This window comes from Felis catus, chromosome D1 (genome assembly GCF_018350175.1).
Source record: "Felis catus isolate Fca126 chromosome D1, F.catus_Fca126_mat1.0, whole genome shotgun sequence".
Lineage (NCBI taxonomy): Eukaryota > Metazoa > Chordata > Mammalia > Carnivora > Felidae > Felis > Felis catus.
In genome coordinates this window covers 6,767,544-6,780,206 of record NC_058377.1, presented here as the reverse complement: position 1 = coordinate 6,780,206, position 12,663 = coordinate 6,767,544, and the positions used below count along the sequence as shown (strand labels likewise).

At 38.2% G+C, this 12,663-nt stretch overlaps 1 protein-coding gene across 3 annotated transcripts in view; it reads left to right on the top strand.

Moving 5' to 3' along the window:
- The window catches only part of NPAT (nuclear protein, coactivator of histone transcription), a 52,795-nt gene that overhangs the window by 27,569 nt on the left and 12,563 nt on the right, over positions 1-12,663 (top strand). For all 3 annotated transcript variants that reach the window (XM_045038245.1, XM_003992329.6, XM_023239069.2), the window contains 5 exons: positions 1,299-1,380; positions 4,507-4,594; positions 5,126-5,217; positions 5,533-5,620; positions 12,302-12,398. In XM_045038245.1, the coding sequence (XP_044894180.1) occupies positions 1,299-1,380; positions 4,507-4,594; positions 5,126-5,217; positions 5,533-5,620; positions 12,302-12,398 (447 nt within the window). The remainder of the gene's footprint in view (positions 1-1,298; positions 1,381-4,506; positions 4,595-5,125; positions 5,218-5,532; positions 5,621-12,301; positions 12,399-12,663) is intronic.

The following is a 12,663-nucleotide window of genomic DNA, read 5'->3' as shown; positions in this document are numbered from 1 at the left end:
CGTTTTCTACATTAATAGAAAAGACTTGTCTTATATTTGATTTTAAAAGTAATACACAGTGAATTTGACCGCCTCCTTATATTTGTTCATGCCAGTCTCCTAGAACGAACAGTGTTCTTCCAGTTCACCTCCATCTTTATCTACATGTTGAAAATCATTCATATTCTGTGAATCTTAGAGCTGGAGGTACACTTAGAGATCGTCTAGTATAGCTTGCTTGTTGTGTACTTGAAATGGTTGGAAACACCTGATACTAAGGGGCGAAAAGCTATTTAATAACAGAGTTGGGATTAAAATTCAGATGCCAGTCTCACTTAGACAAGTTTTCTTTCTCTTCTGTGCAGCTGAAACTTACTGCCATCCATGACATCCTCCCTCATTTCCATCTCTTCTCCAATCTTTTTTACACCCCTGGGTAAAAACATGTAGTATATACACACTCTAGTGTACACTTAATTTACAATTCTTACACTTCCTCCAATCTGCCATGTTTTGTTGAGACTGTGTTGTACTTAATTGTAAAACCTGAAGTCAGACAATGGGGCGACTCAGTCAGTTGAGCGTCCAACTTTGGCTCAGGTCACGTCTCATGGTTTGTGGGTTCGAGCCCCGCGTCAGGCTCTGTGCTGGCAGCTCAGAGCCTGGAGCCTGCTTCAGATTCTGTCTCCCTCTCTCTCTCTGCCCCACCCCCCACCTGCACTCTGTCTCTCAAAAATGAATAAATGTTAAAAAAATTTTTTTTTTAATCTAGGGGAGCCTGTTTATAATGACATAATACTGAAAATAATCTGAATCTTGTCTGCTCAAATGGTGGTCAGTGGACCAGAAGTATCAGTATTACCTGGGAGCTTGTCAAAAATGCATAATCTTGGGGCGCCTGGGTGGCTCAGTCAGTCAAACGTCCGACTTCAGCTCAGGTCATGATCTCTCGGTTTGTGAGCTCGAGCCCCGCATCGGGCTCTGTGCTGACAGCTCAGAGCCTGCATCCCGCTTTGAATTCTGTGTCTCCCTCTCTCTCTGTGCCCCTCCCCCACTTATGCTCTGTTTCTTTATCTCGCTTAAGAATAAATAATAATAATAACATTAAAAAAAATTTTTTTTTTAAAAACCTGAAGTCAAACAATAGATACTACTCATTCTAATATATTCTACAGTGCCTTGCACATAGTGAAGCATTCAGTGTATACTAACTGAATTTAATATAAAATAATCATTATGTGATGCTGCTTATTCCATTAATTCAAGTTTAGAAATCTATTCCATGTCCTTGACTTAATACTTTTTTTCTTGAAATACAGCTGGAGAGTCTTTAAGTATCATTCCTGGTCCTCAGGAAAGGAAAACTCAAGCCAGTGTAATGTCTCCTGCTAGACGCAAAAGGTAAATGCCTTTTAAAAGGAAGAGTTTCTAATAATCATTAAAATTAAATAAGAATTACACCAGGATATTTACATTATGAATAAAATAACAAGAATGGATTCACTCCTTGAGATTATTTACTATTACATTCATTGCAAAATGCATTTTTTCCCCACATTTTAACCTCCTTGATATCTAGTTGTATCTTATAATCAATGGCTTATCACTGTTTTGTTGGAAATCTGTTCTTTCTAAAATAGTGCATAAAAATATGTCTTAAAATTGGTACTATCAGATTTTTTTAAGTAGGCTGTTTTTGAATAAATATAAATAATACTGGCATTTTCACAAACAAATATTTAGAGTCTCAAAGTCAGGACTCTTTTCAGGAAGTCTTTGAGATCAAAGTTCTTTCTGTACTTAGCCCTGTGTCTTTGTTTGAAGGATATTTCAGAAAAGAGAGAGAATAGTTTTTAAAAGCTTTTTCTGATTTCTTAACTACCATGCCATGGGTATTTTTGTTACGGTTTTTACTTGGTTGTCTCCCATTCAAGGCTGACCTCCCCCCCTTTATTGTTTTAATAGTAAAATAACGATAACAGTAACATTTATAGAAACCTTGGCCCTTTTTCTTAATTTATTTATTGTTTAATTTACATCCAAGTTAGCATATGGTGCAATAATGATTTCAGGAGTAGATGCCTTAATGCCCCTTACCCATTTAGCCCATCCCCATCCTACAACCCTTCCAACCCTCTGTTCTTTAAAAGTCTGTTATGTTTTGTCCCCCTCCCGTTTGTATATTATTTTTGCTTCCCTTCCCTTATGTTCATCTGTTTTGTATTGTAAATTTCTCATATGAGTAAAGCCATATGATATTTATCTTTCTCTGACTAATTTCGCTTAGCATAATACCCTCCAGTTCCATCCATGTAGTTGCAAACGGCAAGATTTCATTCTTTGATTGCCGAGTAATACTCCATTGTATATATACACCACATCTTCTTTATCCATTCATCTGTCGATGGACATTGGGTTCTTTCCATACTTTGGCTATTGTCGATAGTGCTGCTATAAACATCGGGGTGCATGTGCGCCTTCGAAACCACATACCTGTATCCCGTGGATAAATACCTAGTAGTGCATTTGCTGAGTTATAGGGTAGTTCTATTTTTAATTTTTTTGAGGAACCTCCTTACTGTTTTCTAGAGTGGCTGCACCAGTTTGCATTCCTGCCAGCAGTGCCAAAGAGATCCTCTTTCTCGCATCCTCGTCACCATCTGTTGTTGCTTGAGTTGTTAATGTTAGCCATTCTGGCAGGTGTGAGGTGGTGTCTCATTGTGGTTTTGATTTGTATTTCCCTGATGATGAGTGATGTGGAGCATTTTTTCCTGCGTCAGTTGGCCATCTGGATGTCTTCTTTGGAGAAGTGTCTATTCTGTCTTTTGCCCATTTTTTCACTGGATTATTTGTTTTTTTGGGTGTTGAGTTTGAGGAGCTCTTGATAGATTTTGGATACTAACCCTTTACCTGATAGGTCGTTTGCAAATATCTTCTCCCATTCCGTCATTTGCCTTTTAGTTTTGCTGATTGTTTCCTTCACTGTGCAAAGCTTTTTAATTTTGATGAGGTCCCAATAGTTCATTTTTGCTTTTGTTTCCCTTGCCTCCGGAGACGTATTGAGTAAGAAGTTGCTGTGACCGAAGTCGAAGAGGTTTTTGCCTTTCTCCTCGAGGATTTTGATGGCTTCCTGTCTTACATTGAGGTCTTTCATCCATTTCGAGTTTATTTTTGTGAATGGTGTAAGAAAGCGGTCTAGTTTCATTCTTCTGCATGTTGCTGTCCAGTTCTCCCAGCACCATTTGTTAAAGAGACTGTCTTTTTTCCATTGGATACTCTTTCTTACTTTGTCAAAGATAAGTTGGCCATATCTTTGTGGGCCCATTTCTGGGTTCTCTGTTCTGTTCCATTGATATGAGTGTCTGTTTTTGTGCCAGTACCATACTGTCTTGATGATTACAGCTTTGTAATACAGCTTGAAGTCTGGGATTGTGATGTCTCCAGCTTTGGTTTTCTTTTTCAGGATTGCTTTGGCTATCCGGGGTCTTTTCTGGTTCCATACAAATTTTAAGATTGTTTGTTCTAGCTCTGTGAAGAATGCTGGTGTCATTTTGATAGGTATTGCATTGAATATGTAGGTGGCTTTGGGTAGTATCAACATTTTAACAATGTTTGTTCTTCTGATCCAGGAGCATGGAATATTTTTCCATGTTTTTGTGTCTTCTTCAATTTCTTTCATAGACTTTATCTAGTTTTCAGTGTATAGATTTTTCACTTCTTTGGTTATGTTTATCCCTAAGTACTTGATGGTTTTTGGTGCAATTGTAAGTGGGATCAATTCCTTGATTTCTCTTTCTGCTGCTTCATTGGTGTATAGGATAGCAAACAATTTCTGTGCATTGATTTTATAATCTGCGATGTTGCTGAATTCATGGATTAGTTCTAGCAGTTTTTTGGTGGAATATCTTGATTTTATAATCTGATTTTGCTGAATTCATGGATCAATTCTAGCAGTTTTTTGGTGGAATCTCTTGATTTTATAATCTGTGATTTTGCTGAATTCATGGATCAGTTCTAGCAGTTTTTTGGTGGAACCTTTTGGTTTTCCATATAGAATATCATGTCATCTGCGAAGAGTGAAAGTCTGACTTCCATCTGGCCCGTTTGGATGCCTTTTATTCCTTTGCATTGTCTGATTGCTGAGGCTAAGACTTCCAATACTTTGTTGAATAACAATGGCGAGAGTGAAATCTTGGCCTTTTTATGAAGTCTTTTCACATACTTCACTTTATTCAATTATTTCATAAAACTAATAATACAGTTGGTCTTATCCCATTAAAAAGTAGGTCAAAGAGTCAGAACCTACCTTGCTTCAGACCACATAGTAAGTGGTAAAGCTGGACCTTAGATTCATTTTTTATTAATCCAAATTTAGTAATGCTTTTCTGTTCTACTGCCCTTTGTTCCCACCACAAAGAGGAAAAATGCCTGGTGTTCCATGATCTTAAGATTTGTGTCTGCATATGTAATTATCATTGAATCTGCTTTACATGCTAGTTAAAAGACAAGCTTTAAAATGTGTTTCAGTGAATCTCAAAGGAAAAGTAACACTCTGTCTGGGCCTCATTCAACAATACGGAATTTCCAGGATCCAAATGCATTTGCAGTAGAAAAAGTAAGTGACCTTACCAAACTTTGCAACTTGAGACATTCCTGAGTTTTAAAATCCTGATAGAGAATCGAGTATATATGTTTAGTGTGTATATGCATTTGTGTGTTATATTTCTACAACACTGTGCAGAGGAATTGCCTTCAGATAGAGAGTAGTAAAATTTATGAGTAGGAGACAGTCCATTTAGATTAGGTCACATGAGCAAATGCACCAAGTGCGAAACAGTGTAATGTTCGGGAAACTGTACATATCTTGTGGGTGCTGGCTTATGCGATACAAAGGGCATTTTACTAGAGGCAAATTATTTGAAACCTTGTATAAAAAGATAAAGAGCTTGGAATTGTGTTTTGTAATCAGTTAAGAAAGGGTTGGTAAAGGATCTGTGAAAACAATTGTAAAGTGTTGTATTTGAGTATTAATATGGAGGGAGCCACAATTTCGGGGTTTCCACCTAGTTTTATTAAAACTATCCTCGCTGTCATTTACTGGAAGCTCTACCCTATTCTTTTTTCTAATATTGACTTTCTTTTCCAGCAAATGGTTATTGAAAATGCACGAGAAAAAATATTAAGTAACAAATCTCTTCAAGAAAAGCTTGCAGAAAACATTAATAAATTTCTGACTAGGTAAGCTATGTGTGTTTAAATTTTTTTTTTTTTTTCAACGTTTATTTATTTTTGGGACAGAGAGAGACAGAGCATGAACGGGGGAGGGGCAGAGAGAGAGGGAGACACAGAATCGGAAACAGGCTCCAGGCTCTGAGCCATCAGCCCAGAGCCTGACGCGGGGCTCGAACTCACGGACCGTGAGATCGTGACCTGGCTGAAGTCGGACGCTTAACCGACTGCGCCACCCAGGCGCCCCAGCTATGTGTGTTTAAAATGCTTAATTGTTTTCACCTAACTGAGAGCTATGGTAAAATTTTTTTTTCTGTATTACAGTGACAACAATATTGCTCAAGTACCTAAGCAAACAGAGAGCAACCCTACAGAACCAGAGACTTCAATTGATGAGCTCCTGGGACTTCAGGTACAGGTTACAGTGTGTGCATATAGTGCATATGCTCATAGTTAACATTTTGGTTTCATTTCACATCCATTGCCAACAGATTAGATGTATAAAATTATTTAAAATCATAATTTTAGAGATTTCCTTCTTTATCTCAATGTAATATAATGTGTTCCTGAAAATGTGCTAGTGAATTTTCAAATAATCAGTGTAAATTGCATTGTTTAAATGGTAAAAGGAGTAAGACATCCTAAGCCATCTAATATCTCCAGTTTCTCCATGTATCACTAAAGCTGTCTGCTATAGCTATACAGCCCTTGTCCTGGATATCCAAGTATTTAATACTTTCAGGTACCTGAGTAGGTACATGGGTGCACAGGAAGCAACAATATGATACAGCGTATATTTAAATTAGATTCCTTTTATCTGCTACAGACTATGTTAAAACGTGAGGGAACAATTTAGTTCTACGTTAAAGATATTTAATGATTCCAAATAAAATGAACAAGACACTTGAAAAAGAAAGGTTACTAACTAGTGTGACCGCTTACCGCTAACAGAAGGAAGGTGGAGCTGTAGTCACTTGGGCTGCTCAGTGATAGTGAAGATGGAGGACTGTAAGCTGGTGGAGGGAGAATGTAATATTGTATCTTTGAGATTTGTTCCTGTGCAGATACTTTCTCAAGAGCGGCAGAGATTTGTGACTGTAGCGCATCCTTTCACTTGGGCTCTCACGCAGTGTAATCAGTGCTTGTTGCCATGCCCACCAATTGGATTCATTGCAGCAGGTTTGCTTCAGATGAATTCTGGGTCAAACCACTGAATTATTTTATTTTACTTATTTATTTTTTGTCCATTCTTTCAGAATACTTTAAGAAAATTTTCTAGGCACCTGGGTGACTCACTCAGTTGAGCGTCTGGTTCTTGGTTTTGGCTCACGCCATGATCTCACGGTTCATGGGATCAAGCCCTGCCTGGGGCTCTGCGCTGTTAGCATGGAGCCTGCATGGGGTTTTCTCTCCCTCTGTATCCCTACCCTGGTCAAACTTTGCTCTCTCCCTCTCTAAATAAATAATAAATAATTTTTAATTGTGATATTTTCCCATAGTGAAATTCTGTAAATTTAACGAAATATAAGTTTGGTTTTTTTGTTGTTGTTGTTTTTCTGGTGGAGAGAGAGCATAAGTACGGGAGGGGGCAGAGAGAGAGAATCTTTTTAATGTGAGAGAGCGTTAGTAGGATAGTGGGGCGGAGGTGGGGAGGGGAGAGAGAGACAGAGATTCCCGAGCAGGTTCCACACTCAGCATGGAGCCCAACACAGGGCTTGATTCCATGGCCATGAGATCATGACCTGAGCTGAAATCACGAGTCAGCCACTCAACCACCCAAGCCACCCAGGCCCCCAGAGAGAGAGAGATTCTTAAGTAGGCTCCATGCTCAGTGCGCCATCCATTGTGAGGCTGGATCCCGTGAACCGTGCGATCGTGACATGGGCTGATATCAAGAGTCTGATGCTCAACTGACTGAGCAACCCAGGCACCCCTAAATAAATTTTTAAAAGAATAGCAAGACATATTGCCCAACTGAGTAGTAAAAACATCAGATACACTAAGAAGTGATTAGTTAGTTGTATGAATAGGTGAAGTAGAAATTTTTAAGTAGTTAAAAATCTTTGTGACCTTGGAGTAGCAAGATATTTTTACACATAAAAAATTTAAAAAAAGAAAAAAAAGCTTCCTTAAAATTTAAAATACCTGCTTGTTAAAAGCATCATTAAAGAAAATATCAAACCACCAACTTGGAGAAAATATTCCTAATACATTTATCTGACAAGTTTGTATCCACTGTATAAAAAGAGCTCCCACAAATCAATAGTAAAAAGATAAACCACCCATTTTAAGAAATGGGCAAAAGGCTGGGACAGACAAAAGAAGATAGAGGAATGGCTAATAAGTCTATAAAAAGATAACTTTATTTGTCATTTGGGAAATGAAAGTTAAGAATACAATGAAGGGTGCCTGGGTGGCTCAGTCAGTTAAGTGTCTCATTCTTTTTGGCACAATTCATGATCTCATGGTTTGTGTGAGTTCGAGCCCCGTGTCTGGCTCTGTGCTGACAGCTCAAAACCTGCTTGGGATTCTCTCTCTGCCCCTGTCCTGCTCATGTGCTTACTCTCGCTCTCTCAAAAAAATAAGTAAACTTTAACAATAAAATGAGATACCCTTTCACTCACTACAGTGGCTAAAAAGTTAAAAATCTGACAATATCAAATGGAGACAAAGATATGAAACACCTGGAACTCTGAAAGATTGCTGATGGAAGTTATGAATGGTACAGCCTGCTTGGAAAACTGATAGTTTACAAAGTTATGTATACAACTGTATACCTTCCTTTTGACCTAGCAATTACGAGGCTGCTTACCCAAAAGAAATAAGTATATGTTTACAAAAGGACTTCTATAAGAATGTTCACCAAATGTCCATCAGCACAAAAAGGAATAAACAAATTTTGACAGCCATGAAATAGAATACTGGTGAACAGTAAGAAGGAATGAGCTATTAGTATATATAGCAACATGGATGAATCTTAAAACATGTTGATCAAGAAGATAGACTAACAATGCAAATGGTGTGCTTCCGTTTATATAAAGTTCTGAAACATGCAGCACTAATTTATGGTGATAGAAATCAGAAGGTGTTGCCCCAGTGAGGGTGAGGGGAGTGATTTGCCGAGGAGAAGAATTCTCTAGAAGAGGGAATGGTGTGTATAGGTATGTGAGTTTCTTGAGTGGTGGAAATGTTTTACTTTTGTTTTGTTTTGTTTTCCTTAAAGATTTTATTTTTAAGTAATCTCTACTCTCAATGTGGGGCCCGAACTCACAGCTCTGAGATGAGCCCTGGGTGTCGTAAGACATGAATCAATCACTGGGTTCTCCTCTTGAAGCCAAGACTACACTGTATATTAACAAACTTGAGAATAAGAAATAATAGTGATAATAGTAATAAAATAAAATCCAGATTGACAATCTTTGTTTCTTAAACTAGAAAAAAAATAAGAGTCACAGTCTCCCCCCACTGAGACAGCCAGGAGCCCCATTTTAACGTTTTTTATTGGAGTAGTGGTTACATAGTCCTTAAAATTCTCAAAGCTCATTGAGCTGTGGTCTTAAAATCTGTGCCTTTTATTGTGTGTAAATTCTACTTTGATTTTTAAAAATAGTTAGAAGACTGATTGGAACATGTATTTCAGGATTCTTCTGGTTGTAACTTTTGAAGTTTAGAGTAAAACGATTGACCAGAAGAGTATATTTCATCAACATTAACTTTTATAAGAGTGCATCCACCATTTCATAATTTGATTACATTGAATCCTTGACATTATTTACATGACTGTAAAATTTCAAGTTCATGCATATAGAAATATTTGTTCAAGCTCCAGGCTTCCTCCCAAATCACATTTCATCAAGAATTGTTGATGTTCTCTGTACATCCTCGTAATCAAAGTTGACTGGCTCTTTAACTTCAGACAGGTTCTTCTTTTCATTTTATGGCCATTTTTATTGAAAAAAAAATCCAAAGTTCCCCTTTAACTCTTGCTGCATGTGAATTTCCTGTTCCACAGTATTCAAATGTACGCCTTATCAATCTTGAAAAATGCAACATTGGCATGACTTATAAATAACTAAAATTGAGAATTTTAAATCTTCAACTATGAGAAGAGTAAACGAAGACTCCAGCCAGAATGTACTGAAACTTCTTTGAAATAATATTTTAGTTGACAAGACTTACCAGTTTTGCTTCTTAGTCTATATTTCTTTTATTTTTTTCTTTAAAAAAAAATTCTATTTTCATGTAAAATTGATGCAAGTGGAAAATACATCATTTTATCTAGCTAGATTGCACACCCTGTGGCATACTACTCCAGCCTTTCACTGAGTATCTGTCGTATCCCTGTGTGAAGTAACAATCTAATCTGTTTGCTCCAACTTTTAAAGGAAACAAAGGTGGTGGTGATGGTGGTGCTTTACCCCAATGACTTGTGAACTTGAAAAATCTCAGCACGTTTTTGTTGACTGCTTAAGAGTAGGATGTACCCTTCACCCTCTTGGTTCCTCACCAGCTTTGAATGCATTGTTTTAAAGTGTGTTCAGTGTCATTCTGTTTAAATCATATTGGTCTCAAAAAGATGTTGAAATGTTTAGTAAACATGGAGGTAATATTCAATTCAATAATAAACACAAATTAAGAGAACAGATTACTTTTATTTAATAGACTAACGATGCTTAAAAATTGATATTGCCCATTATTGTTAAGAGTTTGTACATTGTTACACAGAACAGGAACTCTTACACAACTTCTGTGGAAAGCTACTTGGTAGTAGTCTTAAAAATTTTATTTTATTTTTTAAATGTTTATTTTGAGAGTGGTGGGGAGAGAATCCCAAGTAGGCTCCCTGCTGTCAGCATAGAGCCCAGTGTGGGGCTTGATCCCGTAAACTGTGAGATCACAACCTGAGCCAAAGTCAAGAGTCGGACGCTTAACCAACTGAGCCGCTCAGGCTCCCCAGTTCTCAAAATTTAAAAAAATTTTTTTTAACGTTTATTCATTTTTGAAAGACAGAGAACATGAGCAGGGAACGGGTAGAGGGAGGGGGAGACACAGAATCCGAAGCAGGCTCCAGGCTCTGAGCTGTCAGCACAGAGCCCTATGCGGGGCTCGAACTCACAAACTGCTAGATCATGACCTGAGCCGAAGTCAAACGTTCAACCAACTGAGCCGCCCAGGTGCCCCATTTTTTTTTTCCCCCAGTTCTCAAAATTTTAAATGTGTATATCCTCCGGCTGCTTCTCATCAGTGGAATCGGTAATTCTGTTGGTAAGAATTTATTGTAAGAAATGAACAGATTCCGGGGCGCCTGGGTGGCTCAGTCGGTTAAGCGTCCGACTTCAGCTCAGGTCATGATCTCACAGTCCGTGAGTTCGAGCCCCGCGTCAGGCTCTGTGCTGACAGCTCAGAGCCTGGAGCCCATTTCAGATTCTGTGTTTCCCTGTCTTTCTGCCCCTCCTCTGTTCATGCTCTGTCTCTCTCTGTCTCAAAAATAAATAAACGTTAAAAAAAAAAATTAGAAAGAAATGAACAGATTCCTAGATAAAGATTTTCATTGTAGTATTCACTACTGTAACTGAAAATTTGAAAAAATTCTAACATCCAGCAGTGGTAATTGGTTAAATCGTGGCATAGTTAGCAAACAAAAAGCCTGTTACAAAGGGATTCATTTTTATTACATAGTGTATTAAACATTTAGTTTTGTACCCTACTACTAGACAGTGTAGGGAAATTTTAAAAACTCACAAGAACAAAGGAAAGAGGATAGAAAAGGGAAAAAAGAAACTTACAGAAGTCAAAACGGACATGTAGTACTTATGAGATTCCGAGTTCTAAGCCAGTAAAGGCGAAGCTCAGGAAAAACCAACTTTACCACATAGAAATCCCAAAAAGCTTAGCACCAGTAGCTCCGAAAGCAGATGTAAAGATAGCTAAAGCAGGAAGACAGCGTGCAACATTTAGGAGGTCGTAGTTAAAGTCTCAACATTGCCCCCATTCACACTGTTTACCAGAAACACGTTTGTCAGCCCTAAACTCATCCACCAAGAAATCTAACTCCCTCAAAACAAACAAAAAAAAAACTTAGTGGTGCCTAGGTGGCTCAGTCAGTTAAGCTTCCGACACTTGATTTCAGCCCAGGTCATGATCTCGTGGTTTGTGAGTTCAGGCCCCACATCAGGCTCTTTACTGACAGAGCAGAGCCTGCTTGGGATTGTGTCTCACTCTCTCTCTGCCTCCACCCTCTGCACACTCTCCCTCTTCCTTTCTCTCACAAAAATGTAAAAAAAAAAAAAAAAAAAACTAAAAATACGGATGGTTCTGTGAGATTATTCTGTTGCATACCTGGTAATTGACAAGCTCCCTCCCTTAGCACAGAGTTTGCAGGTAGCTTTTGGCATGCTACTCAAATGTGAATGGACGTGCAAGGATTGTCTGACACTTCAGGAAAGCATTTAATATTAAGAGGCCAAAACAGGTAGATAAAAAGTGTGAGATTTTATACAGGAGGAGGCCAAACTAATAGGAAAATAGATGAGATTTGTGGTTACCAGAGGCAGGGCATTGAGAGTGGGGCAGTTGGATGAAGGCGGTCAGCACTGCAGGGTAATGTACAGCATGATGAGTCATCAACACCGCTGTGTGGCATATTTGAAAATTGCTAAGAGAGTAAGTCCTAAGAGTTCTCAGAAAACTTTCCCTGTTGTTATATCTGTATAAGATGATAGATATTAACCAAAATTACTGTGGTCATTATCTCACACCATATGTAGGTGAAGACATTATGCTGTGCACTTACTCGGTGCTGGATGTCAAGTTTTTAAAAAAGAATGTTTATAGTGTGATTTTACTTATGTTTAATGTTTGGGAATATATGCACCAAGACAGTTAACTTTAGGAAGTTGAATGAGGGAACATTCATTTTCTGCTTTCTAGTCTTGTTTTAATTTATTTCACCTGAGCCTAGTGTCATAATCAGAAGAAATTTTCCTGGAGGGAAATAATTATACATAGAAGTTGAGAGCTATCAGATGTCCTATGATTATTTTGCTGGTATTAAACTATACTAATTGAGTTAGGATCACTCTTTTTTTTGCAGAGTGAAATCCATATGTCTGAGGAGGCTATCCAGGACATACTGGAGCAGACAGAATCAGATCCGGCATTTCAGGCACTTTTCGATCTCTTTGACTATGGTAAGTAGACCATTTCTTTCAAGGCAGTTAGAAGAAAAAAGTTTCCATTTCTCGGGCACCTTAACCAGACTGAAGCAACATTCCCAGAGCATCTGGAAAAATATCCTATTTTCTTCAAAGCAAATCTATGGCTGTGAAGGGTCTGGGAGTGGGGGAGGGTGGGTTTTTTCCTTAAACTTTAGCTATAAAAATGGAAAACGGGTGCCTGGGTGGCTCAGTCAGTTGAGCCTCCAACTTCGGCTCAGGTCGTGATCTCGCGGTCCGT